This window comes from Pyrus communis, chromosome 2 (genome assembly GCF_041283825.1).
Source record: "Pyrus communis isolate YQ-2024b chromosome 2, ASM4128382v1, whole genome shotgun sequence".
Lineage (NCBI taxonomy): Eukaryota > Viridiplantae > Streptophyta > Magnoliopsida > Rosales > Rosaceae > Pyrus > Pyrus communis.
Genome location: NC_142566.1, coordinates 14912378 through 14932493, shown reverse-complemented (window position 1 = coordinate 14932493; position 20116 = coordinate 14912378). Strand labels below are relative to the sequence as shown.

Here is a 20116-nt window from a genome sequence, read left to right as displayed (position 1 = left end):
AAACAGTATTATCTCGAGTAAGAGAGAGGGAATGCTTAGCCTCACAATGAGTTAGTAATAATGTGGTTTAAAGTCGCATTTGGCAATAATCGAACCTAAGACCTTTCACTTAAAATTGAAGAAAAATATCACTATGTCGTAGTACTAAGTAACTGTCCATCTCACATTTTGACACAACAAAGAACGGACTAAACTCAAGTCCATTTTAATTGGCCACAAACTATCCCATCCAGCCCACCAAACAGAGCCTTAAGGCATCAAAGATGCAAATGTAAAAGTTATACTTACATTTCATTTTTACATTTGTCAAACTCTACCGGGAGATATGCAAATTTGGTCTCATTTGGCGGAATTCACCTCCAAAAGATATATGAATTTTTATTTACATCTTCCAGTCAAGATGGGTGTTTACCATCTCTCCCCTTATAAGAGAAAATTTTCGTTGTGTCGAGAACATGAGTGGTACACCATGTATCATTTTATAAGTGGAGGGAGTTTTATTTTTTAAGTTGTTAATTTTTTAACACAAGTATCTCACCAGTTGTATAGTGACAAGTAGTGTACCACTTCGTATTTTGGGTACACTAAAAAATCTCTCCCACTAGAGAGCTTTCCGGCCAACAAAAAATGTAAAATGCCCATTCCAAAGCAATTTACATCTTTCATTGGAGATGTTCTTAGCTCCTAAATGCAAAATAAACCAAAAGAAAAAAAATAACTGGCTTTCATTTTCTCTTTTCTTTTTTGAAATAAACGGTTTTTTTATTTTTTTTTATTTTTATTTTTTATGAACGGTTTTTTAGTTTCTCTTTATTGAAATAGAAGTGATTTATCTACAATTTTTTTCCTTTGACGCCTATGTTTATTCTCTAGATTTGAATAGAATTAATTAAAAACAATTTTATTGCACTCGACATCTCACAATATCTTAACGCAGTTATATATTGTTATAAGAACTATGATATTTTATGTGAGATATATATACATGCCGCTTCATTTACATATAAAATATGAATAATAAGTCAAATGTGCTTAAAACTTAAATATTCTTTTAAAAGCAAAAATTAAATGTGCTTGAAAAAGAAACCTTAATGTGCATAGAAAATGTATGGCGGAGAACTCAGTCAACAAAAATAGGAATTTGGTTTATGGTGTCTCTTAAGTTGGAAATTTCAACTTTATATTTTGGGTATGGAGCTACCTCGCTTTACGGAGACTAATTCTCATTAATATGCACTAGATCCCTATATAATAAGCTTTGCATGGTTATTGTTCTTTGCATCAGCGTCTGAGATCTCTCTTATCATACACAAGCACACACACAGATCAAGCACACACTCACATACACACAGATTCAAATGGAGCGTTCAATGCGTCTTGTTTCAGCCGCCTTCGTTCTTATCCTGCTTTTGGCCGCTACCGGTAATTATACTTCTTTTTAATAATTAATTTTTTATGATGTTTCGACTAAAGCATCTTATTCAACAAAAAAAATTTGATCTTTAGAGATGGGGCCAATGGGTGTTGAGGCAAGGACTGAATCAAGCAAGGCAGTTGAGGGAAAGATCTGTGAGTTTCCGAGCACACTGTTCAAGGGGTTGTGCTTTTCGTCTAACAACTGTAAACACACCTGTAGAAAGGAGCAATTCACCAGAGGTAAATGTAGTCTCCTCACCCGTACATGCATGTGCACCAAAAAGTGCTAATTAATTTGTTAAAAAGAAATGTAATATGTGTAGAGACCGTGCTTGTGTAATGTGATGGATTGATATGACCCTGTATCCACATGGTTGCTTTTGCTAATAAATTGAATGACCCTGCATGGATCATTATTCATACGTCTAGTGTAGTGTTTTCACCGCGCCTCACGTACTTTTAATCACCTATTATCCTGTATGTTTTTCTTCAAGGTTATTATTAACATTCCAAATAGTCACCAACTCTTCTTTTAATCATCTTACGTGGTGTATCACCCGTGTTCGAGGAAAATTGAAAAATATCTCCCACTAGAGAGCTTTCCCACCAACAAAATATGTGAAATGCCATTCCAAGGCAATTTGCATCTTCAATTGAGGAGATGCTCTAGCCCCGAAAAGCAAAAACAAATAAAATTATTTTTATTGCACTCGACATCTCACAATGTCTTAACGACAAAATTAAACAATAATATAACGACAAAAAAAACAGTGTGAAATTTCGCTTAAAATATGCAAAATTTGGGATGAGAAATTGCAATTTTCTCATAAAAGGGAGAGTTATGGTAACAATTACATAGAGTAAGCTGCAATCAATCACTACAATAATTGAATCAACCATGGGAGTTTCTCTACAATTCTTCATATTGACTCCATCGGACTAAATTTTCAATGAAATCGTAAGTTTCCTAACACTATGTCATATTCTTGCCTAGATATTACAAAGTTCACCCAAACTATATAATTTATACAATTACTAATTATTAAACTTCAAACACAGAGAGTTGTAAGCCTAAAATTTGTTCTATATATTAAAATTTGAGTAAAATTGTAGTTAAATCAACATGTCACGCGTCATTTACATCACATCACGTACCAAAATTTGTCCTAAGAGTGAAAGCAATTGGTACATGTAATGTGCCAATGTGGCCAGTGGTCACTTGTAACAAAAAAAATAAATAGATCATGTCTCTATCTATCTTCTATTAACATATTACAAAAATAAACAAAAATAATAAAACTAACAAATTAAAGAATTTCAAAAGGAGAGTGGTCCAATATTTCAATTTTAATGTTCCTCTACAACCTTGTCCAATGTTTTAATTTTAATGTCTTTTTTCCTTGGATTATTTAGTTTATCATAATTGTGTTGGGTCATATAAATACATAATGATTGTAATTTGTATTTCAAAGCATTTTTCTACAGTCACTTAGTACTACAGTCTATTGGTATTTTTCTTCACTTGTAAGTGAGATGTCTTATATTCGATTATCGCCAAAGACGAATTTGAACCATATTATTGTTAGCTCATTGTGAGGCTAAACCCACTCCCTGTTCTTAGTGTAGATGATATCGATTGTTAAAAGAAAAAAAAAATTTGTTTCACATATTTATTTAAATTTTCGATTTTGTAGTAGGCGAGCTTAAAATTCGATCTTAAGCAGATTGTGATTGTCTTGTGTGATTGTTCAACGCTTTAATATGCAATTGCACATTGATGTGGCAAAGAAGCTTTTCTATCCTTATCGTTATCATGACAGACGGACTTACTTACATCGTGTGAAAACTGAGAAGTGAAATAGACACAAATGATACATATTATGGTAGATGCGTATTTCAACCTCGTCATAGGTTTATCATTTTCATTTTTATGCCACATTGTTCGAAGTATACTTTGCTCTTACTTAAACGAACACATTCTTTTTAAGACACATTACAGTTCCAGAAGTGGATCCAAGATTTGAATCTTGGAGGGTCCCATTGTTAAACACAAGTTTTTAGATAGGAATAGAGCGCGAAACGCAAAAAGAAAAATAAATCAGTTTATTCACTTGGTTGGCTTGTTGTGCACGTGTCAACAAATATTAGAATATGCTGAAGCAATCTAATAAGTGATATACAAAGAACTTGTCGAGTGATGTTGAAGCAACATGTCGGGATATATCTAACACGCATTACATCAAATATTTAGTAGGCTGTGTCATTACCTCTAAGGGTAAAATTATCATGTCAATAACTTTCTATGATATGATAAATTTTTGGATGAAATTTTAACAGATGGAGTTTTGGGAAATCAATTTTAAATTTCAAGAGGTGTTAATATAATTTCAAAATTCTCAACAAGTTTTTATAAAAATACAAAAAAACTTCAATATAACATTTAGAGGGTCCTCGGAAGACCGAAACGTGCATGTTTTCCAAACTCGGGTGGTCCTAAGACTACCTTGGTTCCTATTTCCATCCGTCCCTGATAGTTCTAGTGCACAATCCTTTTCTTTTGTGCTTATAACGAGTTGTTTTTGTGTACATAAGATACTGCGATTTGCTCGAATTTTTTTTTTTTTTATTTGAAGGAAGAGAAAATGCAAGGAGAGAGATTAAAATGTGACTAGTACTAGTAATGAAAGGACTTACTTGAAATGAAGGCAAAAGCATCTTTCCAAGAAGTATTATTGGTATCTTAAAGTGCAATTTATGGCATGCCAAGGCTAGCATGTATCATGTGGGTTGATAACAATCTCAACTCAAAATGTAGGAATAGTGATGGTGAAGAAATCACACCTATATTTGTGCCCCACCTTCCCTACAACAATATACTCTTTAATTATGATAATAGATTGCATACATACTCTTACATTTTGAAAAGATAACAACCATTTCCAACCCCTTTTTATCTGCCTTTTTTCTTGGCTATTGCTATTTGCTACTAGGGAATAACATTTTTCCCTTCTGTTCTTTATACCTTTGTTAGCCCTTATGTAACGAATAAAATCTTGAGAAGAACTTTTAGGTGAAAACTTCTATGTTACGTGACAAGATGAGCAACATACATTGTCGAGTTGAAATTTATTATGTGTTAAAAGTTTCTACTTGTGATTCACCTAAGTTCTTTAACAAGTGTTATGTCAAAACATCATTCAATTTTTTCTCAATAAACCCCTCGTTACTTATCCATACACCATTTACACAATAACTCCGAGCAATTTTTTTTTATCAAAAGAAATAACTTCATTAGATAAACGTTAAATCATCCACCAGGTCTAACCGGATACGAAAAACAATAAGTTCGAAATGGAAAACTGTTGAAACATATGTTTCACATCGGACAAATTCATGAAGTTAAAATTGCACATCGGAGGACTGTTGAATCACTACTAAATGAATCGAGGTCTTTTGTAATACCCTCCACAGTTATAAAATTACACATGTGATCAAGTTTGATATAATATCAACACTTAAATCGTAAAATTAGTCAAGTCCAAGCAACTCAAAACCACTAAAATCGTAAAAATAATCCGTAAACCCGAAGTACTATTGTCATCAATCTCACGTCGCATCATATAACCAAGAAGAATATGTAAAACAAGATGCGAATGAGTCGATCATAAATCGTAGCACAACAACCAAAATATGCCAAGAGCACTGCAAATTGAAGTACTTTTGATCCTCAGTATTCGGTGTGCATTATTGAAAAAAGAAGTGATTCTCTCAGATCTCTTCCACCAAGCTCATTGAATCATATGATCTGGATCTTTAAAATTTCATCAAACGGTAAAAAATTATTATAGCTTTTAAGGGATCAAAACAGGTGAACCGTTGAATGAAATTTTAAAGGTCTGAATTACTTAATCCGGTAATCTTGATGTAAGAGATCCAGAGAGAATCTCTTCTTTATTGAAAAACGTGAAATAGTTACTCGGTCATCATGGTAAATTAACTTATTAAATTGTTAATGAGTACTTATTAAGATTTATTTAGTTTGATATCATTTTATACCATCATCTTCATTACTAACTTTATATTTATATTATAATAATATCAAATCAAACGATCTTAACAAATAACCGTTAACAATTCAGTAGATTGATTTGCCGCATCTGACAATCACCACCGTCTCCATGTGAAACTGATGCAAAAGAAGACAGAGGAACACGTCTTGTTAGTCCTTTTTGTTTAATAAGCTGGCATCGTGCTCCATGCCCTGCAATTTAATCTAAGCAGCTGGACAGACACGGACACGGACACGGACACGTGATTAAATCAACCCCGCCCCAACTTGTAGTGTAATGATACACCCTCGTAATTTAGTGGATATGTGGATCCTGGACGGTGCTCCTACAAACCTATGTACCATGCACGGCCCAACAAAATGTGCTTTTGGGTGGACTGTCGGTTTAGAGCTTGCCCCAAGACAAATCTGATGCCATTTTTGGACCAGGATCCCCTCCTAAGCAAAAGATGAAGATACTTTTGATTAAGCCCATCAAACCGTTGAAATTTTATCTAACGACTACAAACAGAAGGTCCTTCTAAAAATTATAATCATTGTAGCCGTTAGATAAAATTTCAACGGTCAGATGAACTTGGTTAGGAGGATCCTCACCCTTTGCTCAAGAGACGATCTTGATCCGTCATGTATCACATGTAAAGGTAGACCAGAGAAAGGGTTTACAAATCCATAACCAACGTGTATCTTAACTGGTTAAAAATATTTATTTATACGCTTGAGAGTCAATATGAGATTTTGTTCGGCACTTGTATTAAAACAAATGGTAGTTCGTAGATTGTGAGAAGCTTATAACTAAATTGGTTAAGAGCATTCAATTATGTGCTCGATAATCAAACACAGGATTCACTTTTCCAGTTACCTTTTTATAAAAAGAAAGAAATGGTGGTTTGCAAATTGTAAAGAGCTAGTAGCTCAACTTATCAAGAATATTCATCTGTACGTTCGGAAGTCAAATACAAGAAAGAAAGAGTAGTTTGAAGATTGTAAAAAACTTGTAACTCAACTTGTTAGATCATTCATCATACACTCAAGAATTGAACAAAAAACTCTGCTTTCCCCTAATGTCAACTTGTATAAAAAATAAAAAATAAAAAAGGGTCAGCAGATGGCAGTCATCCTTTCTGTTTCCTTCACTCTCCAGCTTGCCACTGAAGAATACAAACGCAACAAATCAAGGCAGACCTTCTAGGGACATTTTTCACATGGAAATTCCGAAACATGCAGAATTTTGAAAAATTGCGATGCTTTGTTCTGGTAATTAAAATATTAACAGTTTAATCATATAACATCAATAAGGGCTTAAACCTGGGTGCATTACGTTCACGGTTCATGTCTTTGTAAAAAAAATACTTGGACCAGACCATACCATCTCTTATGGTAGTTGGTCCTTCGGCGAAAAGAGAAACTGCAGAGAGAGTTATGGCAACATCTGGTATTTTGTTCATGTTGACATCAATAGCTTTCAAGTGTTTTCTTCTGGATGATTGTCGCCGAGGTAACTTTAGCACCCATTTTTCAAGAACTTCTGCAAACTATGCATCTCCCTTGATTAGTAAAATGACCGAAAAAAATTGTAAAGATTACTTGAATTTTGTATGCATAATTCACAACTATTTTCCCAAATCGTCTAATAGATACTTGTAACTACGAATTTGGAAATAAATTGTCCGAAAACTACTAAATATGTTCAATCTGAAATTTGTTTTATGCATGCGCTGAATTAAACAAAAATATATTGGTGTGTGCAAAACACCACAGCCCTCAACTGTGACAGTTCCTCTGGTGACAGCAGCACCAGCTAGGAAGTAACTTGCACTCGAAGCATCACCTTCGATAAGAGCATTTCCAGGAGACCTGATGTATTCTTTTCATTTTGTTACGCACAATTAAACAATATTTCTCACGGCGGTTCGGCTAAATAAAAAATACTTTGCACTTTAGACCTCCTTGGACGAAAAATCAATCTAAAATATCACTATGTTGCACTGTGACACCAAAGTGTTCCATCACTTTCAAAGTCATCTTCACAAAAGGACTAGAAACGAGTCTATCGACAATGTCAATTTCGATGTCTCCAAGAGCCAAAGGAGACGCCATAAGCAAAGAAGTCAAGTATACGCTACTAACTGATCCAGAGAGCTTCACCTGAAAACAATATATAATAAAGTTTGAATTAAACCGATGAATCTCATCGCGGCTGCAGGCCAAAATAGGAGTGGATTCGGATAGGAAAATCAGGATTTTGGCATGCAAGCAGCAAATTTTTATTTTTATTTTTATGGTTTTACATCGCATTTGATCAAAAACTTACCAGTTAAACAACAACCATTAATATAAAAGACGAGCAAACCACACCTTTCCCCCTGGAAGGCCTCCCTTTCCAATCACACGGACAGGAGGGCAGTTTGTTCCAAGAAAACAATCAACATCCGCACCAAGCTGCTTAAGACCAGCGACCATATCTCCAATTGGCCTCTCCCTCATTCGGGGCACCCTATCAAGTACATGCCTGAAATATGTTTAACATCCAAAGTCTGTAGTGAATTATAAAACCGGATATAAAAAAACGGTAAAGAAAAAAAAATATGCAGGGAAAGCAGATTGAGATTAGAGAAAACGCATGCTTGAAGTGTTGGTGCTTGAGCACGATTTGCAGGGTACAAGAAGATCCAAATTGGTGGTGTTTGGATATATGCTGCCTTCTTTTCGAGCATCGAAGGTGGGTGATGACTGCTTTTTTTCTTTTCCAGTTTGTGTTTCCAAGTACAGCAGTCAATGACCAATTGCTGTTCCAGCAGTTCCAACAATTGAACTCAATCTCTTGATTCATTCCCTGAGGGAAACCGACCACCACAACCCTCCACGAAGGCTCGTTTGTGTGCCTTATCTTCTTCCACATTTATCCCAATGATTTTCAGTGCACCAATCATATAATGAATATCATCACTATCTAGCAAGTTGTCAACAAGTTGTTCCCTGAACTATACAACAATAGTTATGTCTACCAGGATAATATCGTCTTCTGTCCAATTACTTGATCCCTAAGTAATTTCAGATGCCAAAACACTCAAGATACTGGTTTACCTTGTATCCCTTCTAGTTCAGCCTCCTTTTAAGTTGTCATCAAGAAAGAAATGGTTGACAACTACAGGTCGAGTGTTTTAATGTTATGTAGCACTCAGTGTCGAGTCTTTTAATGCTACGTAACACTCAGTGTCGAGTGTTTTAGCCATTAGATTTGATTTCCACAAATATTATATTTTCAATCTTAAAACATTAATTTTTCATACCACTCAATGTTACGTATCTGTGTCTTCTAATTGGAAGACATTTTGCCTCATACGGATTCAAAGAAGGGTGCTAATGGAATAATTATACAAACAAAAAATGAATTTAAACTTGCAACCCTAAAAATTAACTAAAATCAGCTAATTAAACCGCCACAATCTTTATGGTGCCCGAGATTTCTCTGGTGGGCTGCAACACTATCTGTCACTGTTGACGGCTTCTCTGCTGTGCAAGCTGAAGCTCTAACCGAACGAACCATCCAACTATCCACCAACCTGTTTTTCAGCTTCAAACTCAAAGAACCTGAGCAACCCAGAAACTGACTTCAATGGTAGTAACAAGGATTTGGCCATCTCTCTCTCTCTCTCTGTGTGACAGAAAAGGTAATGAAGTGTACATCTGATACAGCAATATAGTGTCACAATCTCGCACCAAAATAAGAAGGGCGGAAGCGATGACCGAACAGCCATGAATGTTCAATTTCGAAATGTTCAGATTAAGAAATGCAGACACTGCATTATGTAAAGAAAGACTCTTGAACGGAAACAGCAGAACTGCATTGCAAATTTACAAATGATGCAAATTCTTTGAACCAAATACTTAACAAACCTAGCAATGTATGCATTTCTTGACATCGAGTTTGTCCGAAAGAGAGGTACAAAAGAAGATCCACGAACCAAATCATGAATCACTATTATTGAGTAGAATCGGATCACAAATATTAGAAACAATAACGAGCTCAACTTGCAAATACAAATCATCCAAAATTACAGGGGAATAAAGAGAAACTGAAACAAGTGTGGCTTCCATCTGCACTGCTTTGGCTGTAGAGGCACAAGGACGATCCCTCTCTCTCCCTATCTACAGATAAATATATCTTATAACCGCTGTTCAATGCTTGGTAAACTTCCTGAGGACTTCAAAGTAATCGGGGAATGTTTTTCTGGTACAACCGGGATCCTTGATAGTAACTGGAACGTCTCCACAGGCAGCAAGAGAGAAAGCCATGGCCATTCGGTGGTCATCATACGTGTCTATTGCTGTCACGTTTAATTTTTCTCGCGGTGTGATTATGCAGTAATCTGGTCCCTCTTCAACAGTTGCTCCCAGCTGAAATTTAGGTCCGAAAAATGTTAGAGAAGTAATAAGCATATGAAGGTGTGGGAATATCAAGTGTGAGGGCAGCCAACTAAAACAAACCTTTCTTAGTTCAGTGCATATGGCGATCATCCTTTCTGTCTCCTTCACTCTCCAACTTGCCACTGATGACAAGAACTCAAGAAGTCAAAGCAGGCCTTTGTGATTGTTTTCACATGTTATTTTTGAATAATATGAACTACTTTTAAAACCATAAGCATTCTGCTCAGATACGCAAAAAGATTAATCTTGAATGATAAATGTATCAGCAAAGGCCTCAACCCGGAAAATATTCATCCTCACTTCTAAAAAATATTCATCCTCACTTCTAACTGTTAAGAAAAAGATTTTTAGCATGGATCCATTAACCACGAGATTGATTTGTTACTTGTCTATTTACCAGTTCTAAACACCTATGCGGACTCCACCCACCCTATTCCTTTATTGTCTACTAACAACGAAAATAGTGAGCACAAGCCATTCACAGGAAAAAGACTAGACCATACCATCTCTTATGGCAGTTGGTCCATCAGCAAAAAGAGCAACTACAGCAAGAGTCATGGCAACATCTGGCATTTTGTTCATGTTGACATCAACAGCTTTCAAGTGTTTTCCTCCAGAAGAAAGTCGTTGAGGTCCTGTAACTGTGACAGAATTCTCTGTCCACGTAACTTTAGCACCCATCTTTTCAAGAACTTCAGCGAACTTTACATCTCCCTTGATTAAGAGAAACCAAAAAGGTTGTAAGATGTCATATTTTCTCGAAGTGATAACTCTTTTTCAAAAACCATCCAAGCGATGGTTGTAAATGTGTAATTACAATCGGGAAATAGGTTGGCCCATCAATCTGAAAATCTATCATTCATACACTGGGAAGTGAACAGAATAAGAAAAGATATTGGTCCCAGAAATTACCTGTAAACTGCTTGTCCCACAGCCTTCAACAGTGACAGTCCCACCAGTGACAGCAGCACCAGCTAGAAAGTAACTAGCACTTGAAGCATCGCCTTCAACAAAAGCATTTCCAGGAGACCTGATAGATATATTTTTCATTTTGTTACACAATGCAATCATATATCACATAGTGGTTCAGCAATACATTGAATAAAACATACTTGTACTTTTGACCTCCTCGGATCAAAAACCGATCCCAACTATCACTGTGTTCCACTGAGACCCCAAAGCGTTCCATCAACTTCAAAGTCATTTCCACATACGGAATGGAAATTAGTTTATCAATAATCTCTATTTCAACATCTTGAAGGGCCAAAGGAGCTGCCATAAGCAAAGCAGTCAAGTACTGACTACTAATTGATCCAGAGAGCTTCACCTGAAAACAACAGATAAAGTGTGGATTGAATTGATTAAGTGCATCAAAACTGCAGGCGTTACAGAACAACCATAAATGTACAAGACAATGCAAACCACACCTTCCCCCCTGGAAGGCCTCCCTTTCCAATCACACGGACAGGAGGGCAGTTTGTTCCAAGAAAACAATCAGCATCCACACCAAGCTGCTTAAGACCATCAACTAAGTCTCCGATTGGTCTCTCCCTCATTCGGGGCACCCCATCAAGTACATACCTGAAACAGAATCAATATTATAGGAAAACCTTTTAAAATACAATATTAGTCTGTACTACCATATTCAAGGTTACTAAAATCATTTAACATCACAAAGTTGGGTAATGCAGAATGTGGTAGAATAAAAAATCCGCAGAATGAGGAAGGAATCACACTTCTAGTCAATATGGAAATAGGACAAACCTAGCATGTCCACCAGCAGCAACAACTGCAGCAGTCAATGGCCGCATTGCTGTTCCAGCATTTCCAAGGAATAGTTGCACTTCATCTACGGATTCATTACTCAAAGGAAACCGACCACCACAACCCTCCACGACTGCTCGCCTGTTTTCCTTGTCCTCTTCAACATTCAGCCCAAGGGTTTTCAACGCACCAAGCATATAATGAATATCTTCACTATCTAACAAGTTGTCAACAACAGTTGTTCCCTGACAATACCATAAAAAAAAAAAATTAAAAAAAAAAAAAAAAAAAACAATCATGTTAACCGGGATGCTTTAATACATAAGGAAATCTTGAAACACATGTATGAAGTGATAAGAAGTATCATCAATCACTCTAAGGAGCAATATACTTCATTCTCTCTAATAATGCAACTTCGATAACATCACCCTAATAACTGAATTTTCTTTTTAGATTTCTTATCAGCCAAACAGAACCATGTCTAATTAGCGGACGAAACATTCCCGAGATCGAACCATGTCTAATTAGTGAACGAAACATTCCCGATCATTCGATCTCCTCAAGTAAATTTGAGATACCAAAGCACTCAGGGTCCTCGAAATCGAAAAACAAACACACGAACCCAAATCCACAAAAATCTCTCCAATTTCTTCCCCCAAACCTTTCACTTTCAGCAACTACTACTAATCACACTACTACAACAAAAACTCAAAGTTTTTATATCATCGTATCACAATTAGTTGCAAAGCAACAATCTTTAGATACCTCAGAGAGAGCAGCAATCAGCAGAATTCGATTCGACAACGACTTGGAACCCGGCAACTTTATGGTGCCCGAGATTTCTTGGATGGGTTGCAGCACAATCTCCGGAACCGTGGACGGCTTCTCTGCTGTGGCAACTGAAGCTGCAACTGTAAGCGGATCGACCCTGACTTTACCGACGGTCCAACTGCCCACAAACCCATTTTTCAGCTTCAAACTCAAAGAATTTGAGGAACCCAGAAACTGGGACTTCAATGGGATAAAATTTGATGATCTGGGCATTTGGGGTTTGGAAACATTGGGCAAAAGATTGATGCTTTGAGCTCCATTGCTGCAGATTTTGCTCACTTGGGCCATCTCTCTCTCTCTCTCTCTCTCTCTCTCTCAAAAAATCACTTTTGAGAGTTGTCTAAATTGGTGTCTCTACAATTGTGGGAGCTTGGCGGAAGAGAAAGTTGGGGGTTTTGGTGAGAATGGTCGTAGGTAGGGATTGATGGACTCTCTCTCTCTCTGGTCTCTAACAATTCACCAACCAATTCTGCCACCAGAAGTTTGAAAAAGAGTTGGGGAGATGGAGACGAGGGTGGTAGGTGTGCTTGCCTTTGTGCTTGGAAGGGTTGTACGTTGTGCTTTAAAATGGTGCACTCAGACTTATTTGAGAGAGAGTATAGACTTTGAAAGGATTTGTACGCTAGTTGGGTTGGTAGGGGCTGCTATAGAAAGTGTCAGAGTCTCTCACCGACGCCCATTTTTTTTTTTGGAAACTCACAGACCCTTTTTTTTTTCATAGAAAAGAACTTTTCTCTATGGTTAGGCCTGTTAATTTCTGACACGATCCGATAACCTGATACAATACGATACAAAACTAACAGGTATTTGGATCGATATGATAACAAATCAGATTGTTATCGGGTAATCCGATAAGTACCTGTTAAGATAAAGGGTTGATTCGGGTATACACGTGGGTAACACGATACACGATAAACAGAATATTATTTTTATAATTTTATAACCCTAAAAAAATACTGTAATAATTATATATATTAATTTAATAATTTTATACCCCTAAAAACTATAATATATATATATATATATATATATTAAATTAACTATAATAATTATACCCCCAAAATATTAACTATCTATAATAATTATATATATATATATAATTTTGAATTAAATTTTATAAAAACTATAATAATTATTAATTAATATGCATTCATTGATTTGATTCCATAATTGATAATTTCATTCAATTCCGTGCAGTGCCGTCCTTTTTGATGAAAAATGGAAGGAAAATGAAAGTGATAAGAAAAGTTGAAAAGGAAACAAAAAAGAGAAGGAATTAGGGAAAGATGGATAGACATCGTAGGTTGTCGGAAGGAAAAGTGAAAATTATAAGAAAAGTTGAAAATGAAACAAAAAAGAGAGGGAAAAATGAAAATTAATAAAAGTGGTGAGAATTTTTTTTTTTTTTTAAGTTATTAACTTTTTATCACATATATGACATATCTCACTATTTTTATAATGACTCACATGATGTACTACTCCGTATACCAATCAATTATACGTACAAAATAAATAGATTTAAATCTACTTAATAAATATATATATATATACACACACCATTGAACTTAATGGGATACGAATTTTCTGAAACTAATTTCAACGATCTCAACCGTCAAACTTGTTTGTATATGCTTCGAGATCACATCAGCAAAAAATCGCAAAAAAAAAAACATTCGGATATCAAGTAACGGGACAAAGCTTTTCGACAGTTATAAACGAAAAATCACAATTTAACGGTTATTTTAACTTTGATTTTGATGATTTTTTACAGCTCCACTCATTGACCCTATATGAATACAATGAATGAATTTGATCTTCAATTTAAAATATTTACACAAGTGGATACCACAAAAACTTATGTTATACTTGATGAAAGTATAAATAAAATCTAAGTGTTAGTCAATCTATTGTTTTTATGGGATACGAATTCTCCGAAACGAATTTCAATGATCACAACCATCAAACTTGTTTGTATATGCTTTGAGATCACATCAGCAAAAAATCATAAAAAACAAACATTCAGAGATCAAGTAACGGGACAAAGTTTTTCGACGGTTATAAACGAAAAATCACGATTTAACGGTTATTTTAACTCCGATTTTGATGATTTTTTACAGCTACACTCCTTGACCCTATATGAATACAATGAATAAATTCGATCTTCAATTTAAAATATTAACACAAGTGAATACCACAAAATCTTATGTTATACTTAATGAAAGTATAAATAAACTCTAAGTGTTAGTCAATCTATCGTTTTGATGGGATACGAATTATCTGAAACTAAAAGATCCCAACCGTCAAACTTGTTTGTATATGCTTCGAGATCACATCAGCAAAAAATCACAAAAAACAAACATTCAGAGATCAAGTAACAGGACCAAGCTTTTCGACGGTTATAAATGAAAAATCACGATTTAACGGTTATTTTAACTCCGATTTTGATGATTTTTTACAACTACACTCATTGACCCTATATGAATACAATAAATGAATTCGATCTTAACTTTAAAATATTTACACAAGTGGATACCACAAAATCTTATATTATACTTAATGAAAGTATAAATAAACTCTAAGTGTTAGTCAATCTATCGTTTCGATGGGATACAAATTCTCCGAAACTAATTTCAACGATCATAACCGTTAAACTTGTTTGTATATGCTTTGAGATCACATCAGCGAAAAATCGCAAAAAACAAACATTCAGAGATCAAGTAACGAGACAAAACTTTTCCACGGTTATAAATGAAAAGTCACGATTTAACGGTTATTTTAACTCCAATTTTGATGATTTTTTACAGCTACACTCCTTGACCCTATATGAATATAATGAATGAACTCGATCTTCAATTTAAAATATTTACATTAGTGGATACCACAAAATCTTATGTTATACTTAATGAAAGTATAAATAAAATCTAAGTGTTAGTGAATCTATTGTTTTGATAGGATACGCATTCTATGAAACTAGTTTCAACGATCCAACCGTCAAACATGTTTGTATATACTTCGAGATCGCATACGTCAAAATTTTCAAAAAAAAAAACATTTAGAGATTAAGTAACGGGCTTTTCGACAGTTATCAACGAAAAATCACGATTTAACGGTTATTTTAACTTCGATTTTGATGATTTTTTACAACTATACTCATTGACCCTATATGAATATAATGAATGAATTCGATCTTCAATTTAAAATATTTACACAAGTGGATACCACAAAATCTTATGTTATGTTTAATGAAAGTATAAATAAACTCTAAGTGTTAGTGAATCTATTGTTTTGATAGGATACGCATTCTACGAAACTAGTTTCAACGATCCAACCGTTAAACATGTTTGTATATGCTTCAAGATCGCATACGTTAAAAATTTCAAAAAAGAAACATTCAGAGATCAATTAACGGGACAAAACTTTTCGATGGTTATCAATGAAAAATCACGATTTAACGGTTATTTTAACTCTGATTTTAATGATTTTTTACAGCTACACTCCTTGATCCTATATGAATATCATAAATGAACTCAATCTTCAATTTAAAATATTTAAACTAGTGGATACCACAAAATCTTATGTTATACTTAATGAAAGTATGAATAAACTTTTAAGTGTTAGTGAATTTATCATTTTAATGGGATACGCATTCTACGAAACTAATTTCAACGATCCAACCGTCAAACATGTTTGTATATATTTCGAGATCACATAAACCAAAAATTCCAAAAAACAAACATTCAGATATCAAGTAACGGGACAAAAGTTTTCGACGGTTATCATTGAAAAATCATGATTTAACGGATATTTTAACTCCGATTTTAATGATTTTTTACAGCCACACTCCTTGACCCTAAGTGAATACAATGAATGAATTCGATCTTCAATTTAAAATATTTACACTAGTGGATACTATAAAATCTTATGTTATACTTAATGAAAATATAAATAAACTCTTAAGTGTTAGTGAATTTATCATTTTGATGGGATACACATTCTACAAAATTAATTTCAACGATCCAACCGTCAAAGTTGTTTGTATATGCTTCAAGATCGTATATGCTAAAAATCGCAAAAAAGAAACATTCAGAGATCAAGTAAAGGGACAAAACCTTTCGACGGTTATCAATGAAAAAACACGATTTAACGGTTATTTTAACTCCGATTTTGATGATTTTTTTACAGCTACACTCCTTGACCCTATACAAATACAATGACTAAACTTGGTCTTCAATTTAAAATATTTACACAAGTGGATACCACAAAATCTTATGTTATGCTTAATGAAAGTATGAATAAATTCTTAAGTGTTAGTGAATCTATTGTTTTGATGAGATACGCATTCTATGAAACTAGTTTCAACGATCCAACCATCAAACATGTTTGTATATACTTCGAGATCACATACGCCAAAAATTAAAAAAAAAAACATTCAGAAATCAAGTAATGGGACAAAACTTTTCGACGGCTATCAACGAAAAATCACGATTTTACGGTTATTTTAACTCTGATTTTGATGATTTTTTACAGCTACAGTCCTTGACCCTATATGAACACAATGAATGAATTCGATTTTCAATTTAAAATATTTACCCTAGTAGATACTACAAAATCTTATGTTATACTTAATGAAAGTATAAATAAACTCCAAGTGTTAGTGAATCTATCATTTTGATGGGATACGCATTCTACAAAAATAAGTTCAATGATCCAACCCTCAAACTTATTTGTATATGCTTCAAGATCGCATACGCCAAAAATCGCAAAAACCAAACATTCAGAGATGAATTTGATCTTCAATTTAAAATATTTACACTATTGATACCACAAAATCTTATGTCATGATGATCGATGAAAATTGAAGATTTTGTAAAAGGAATAATATGCAAGCTCTGAGTTCCATTGGCAAGGTTTAAACTTTTGAGAAAGGCTTCACAATCTTGAAAACAAAAACTTTTTCATTTTGCATATCCTTGCACATTTAATATTTTGTAATAGATTAGTAGTGTATGGATGTTTGTTTATTAGACTCTTATTTTCAAGTGTAGATGTAGTACTTAAACGACAAATGTATTTTAATGTTTGAAGTAATATTTATGTGGCAATGTGTGGTATGTGCAAATTTAAGAAAAAAAAAACATTTTTCTTAACGGGTAATAGCGGGTCATAACGGGTCGGGTCACTTTACCTGTTGGGTAAAGTGACCCGACCTGTTAAGGACCTGTTAAGATAACGGGTGTGACACGACACGACCCGTTAAGATAACAGGTGTTACACGAAAACGACATGATCACGACAGACATGACCCGTTTGCCAAGCCTAGCTATGGCAGGTAATTTTTCATCCAATCTGTTAACACAATACGTAAATAATACAAAATAATGAATTTTGGGTCAATATGATAATTAATCGAAGTCATTATCAGGTTGCACAATAAGAACCCGTTAATAATGGATCATTAACAAGTTTACACGAACGTAACACGTGAATAACCAGTTTCGACACATTAAAAAAAAAATTATTTTGATGATTTTAATTTTTTAAACCACTAAAGAAACTTACTATAAAATACAAGCCATATTGTATGTTAAATATGTATTATTGTATTATTATATATATAAATTTTAAAAATTTAAGTTTTATTTATTTTTGTATTTTTATTGTCACATCCTGGCCCGACTCCACTACCGTAGCACGATATTGTCCGCTTTGGGCTTACCATTCCCTCACGGTTTTGTTTTTGGGAACTCACGAGCAACTTCCCAGTGGGTCACCCATCATGGGATTGCTCTAGCCCCCTTCTCACTTAACTTCGGAGTTCCTACGGAACCCGAAGCCAGTGAGTTCCCAAAAGGCCTCCTGCTAGGTAAGGATGAGAATATAAATATAAGGATCACTCCCCTGGGCGATGTGGGATGTCACAATCCACCCCCCTTAGGGGCCCGACGTCCTCGTCGGCACACCACGGCCAGGGTTAGGCTCTGTTACCAATTTGTCACATCCCAGCCCGGGGCGGATCACTTCCCGGGCACGCTCCACCACCGTAGCACGATATTGTCCGCTTTGGGCTTACCATTCCCTCACGGTTTTGTTTTTGGGAACTCACGAGCAACTTCCCAGTGGGTTACCCATCATGGGATTGCTCTAGCCCCCTTCTCGCTTAACTTCGGAGTTCCTACGGAACCCGAAGCCAATTAGCTCCCAAAAAGCCTCATGCTAGGTAGGGATTGGAATATACATTTAAGGATCACTCCCCTGGACGATGTGGGATTGTGACATCCCACATCGCCCAGGGGAGTGATCCTTATATTTATATTCCCATCCTTACCTAGCACGAGGCCTTTTGGGAACTCACTGGCTTCGGGTTCCGTAGGAACTCCGAAGTTAAGCGATCTCATGAAAGGGGCTAGAGCAATCCCATGATGGGTGACCCACTGGGAAGTTGCTCGTGAGTTCCCAAAAACAAAACCGTGAGGGAATGGTAAGCCCAAAGCGGACAATATCGTGCTACGGTAGTGGAGTCGGGCCAGGATGTGACAATTGGTATCAGAGCCTAACCCTGGTTGCGTGTGTGCCGACAAGGACGTCGGGCCCCTAAGGAAGGTGGATTGTGACATCCCACATCGCCCAGGGGAGTGATCCTTAAATGTATATTCCAATCCCTACCTAGCATGAGGCCTTTTGGGAGCTCACTGGCTTCGGGTTCCGTAGGAACTCCGAAGTTAAGAGAGAAGGGGGCTAGAGCAATCCCATGATGGGTGACCCACTGGGAAGTTGTTCGTGAGTTCCCAAAAACAAAACCGTGAGGGAATGGTAAGCCCAAAGCGGACAATATCGTACTACGGTGGTGGAGCGTGCCCGGGAAGTGATCCGTCCCAGGCCGGGATGTGACATTTATAGTATATTATAGGCAAAGAGTAAGATTAAAAATTATAAAAACACATTAAAAATAAAAAAATATTGAATAATTTAAAAATAAAATACACAGTAAAAAAAATTATAATAATTAATTTACAAGCACGAAAAATGTGAAAAAAATATGCAAACGCTCGTGATTGCATCATCTACGCTTAGACGATGGTTACATTGGGTAGAGGTTGTCCTACATTACTCGGTAGGAGCACTCTCTTGGATGAAATAGTAAAAGCAAAAAGTTTAGCATATGTTCTTGCCAAGAAAGTTCACCTGTGTCGGTCTGGCACCGAAATCTAGACGCCAAAGGGATATTTAACTATGGAATAATACATTTCACAAAACGGCATTATCATTACTAGATTGGATAGGGGGTAGTGGCATATCGTACAAAATATGTAACCTATACCATCATTCGTAGAGCTAGCGACAGATTGTTTAGCACTTGTGCTTTTATTATGGATTAATTAGCGTAAAAGAGAATCGAATCCCTTGAGTTAACCGTTGTAAAGGAATAAAAAATTGAACCTTTGGCAACTTGTCCGTATCTCGGTCTCACCTAGTGTAAAAGAGAATCGAATCCCTTGAGTTAACCATTGTAAAGGAATCAGAAATTGAACCTTTGGCAACTCGTCCGTATCGTCTCTCGTGCCGTATCCATTCTCGTTTAGGTCGAACCCCCTCCCCGCAGACTCTATT

The 20116-nt window shown here is 35.5% G+C and overlaps 1 protein-coding gene and 1 pseudogene across 2 annotated transcripts; both read right to left on the bottom strand.

Moving 5' to 3' along the window:
• Positions 1–6583: 6583 nt before the first annotated feature.
• LOC137747910 (3-phosphoshikimate 1-carboxyvinyltransferase, chloroplastic-like) lies at positions 6584–9240 on the bottom strand (annotated as a pseudogene).
• A 133-nt stretch (positions 9241–9373) lies between these two features.
• Positions 9374–13161, bottom strand: LOC137747672 (3-phosphoshikimate 1-carboxyvinyltransferase 2). Of its 2 annotated transcripts, XM_088684275.1 has the most exons (8): positions 12443–13161; positions 11678–11922; positions 11341–11494; positions 11026–11240; positions 10826–10943; positions 10417–10627; positions 9974–10035; positions 9374–9883 (listed from the first exon to the last, which is right to left on the bottom strand). In XM_088684275.1, the coding sequence occupies exons 1-8, from the start codon at positions 12794–12796 to the stop codon at positions 9665–9667; spliced, it is 1578 nt and encodes a 525-aa protein (XP_088540401.1). In that variant the 5' UTR covers positions 12797–13161; the 3' UTR covers positions 9374–9664. The 2 variants fall into 2 exon arrangements, with proteins under 2 accessions (XP_088540401.1, XP_088540396.1); XM_088684270.1 differs by having other exon boundaries at positions 9374–10035; positions 12443–13151.
• Between the last annotated feature and the right edge of the window lie 6955 nt (positions 13162–20116).

What these genes read in the sequence shown, in the direction of transcription:
- LOC137747672 (XM_088684270.1), bottom strand. Translation starts at nt 12,796, where the DNA reads ATGGCCCAAGTGAGCAAAATCTGCAGCAATGGAGCTCAAAGCATCAAT. An exon ending in GCTGCTGGTGGACATGCTAG is followed by an intron (nt 11,495 to 11,677) that starts GTTTGTCCTATT and finishes ATTCTGTTTCAG; the next exon opens with GTATGTACTTGATGGGGTGC. An exon ending in ACCAACTGCCATAAGAGATG is followed by an intron (nt 10,036 to 10,416) that starts GTATGGTCTAGT and finishes TCTTGTCATCAG; the next exon opens with TGGCAAGTTGGAGAGTGAAG.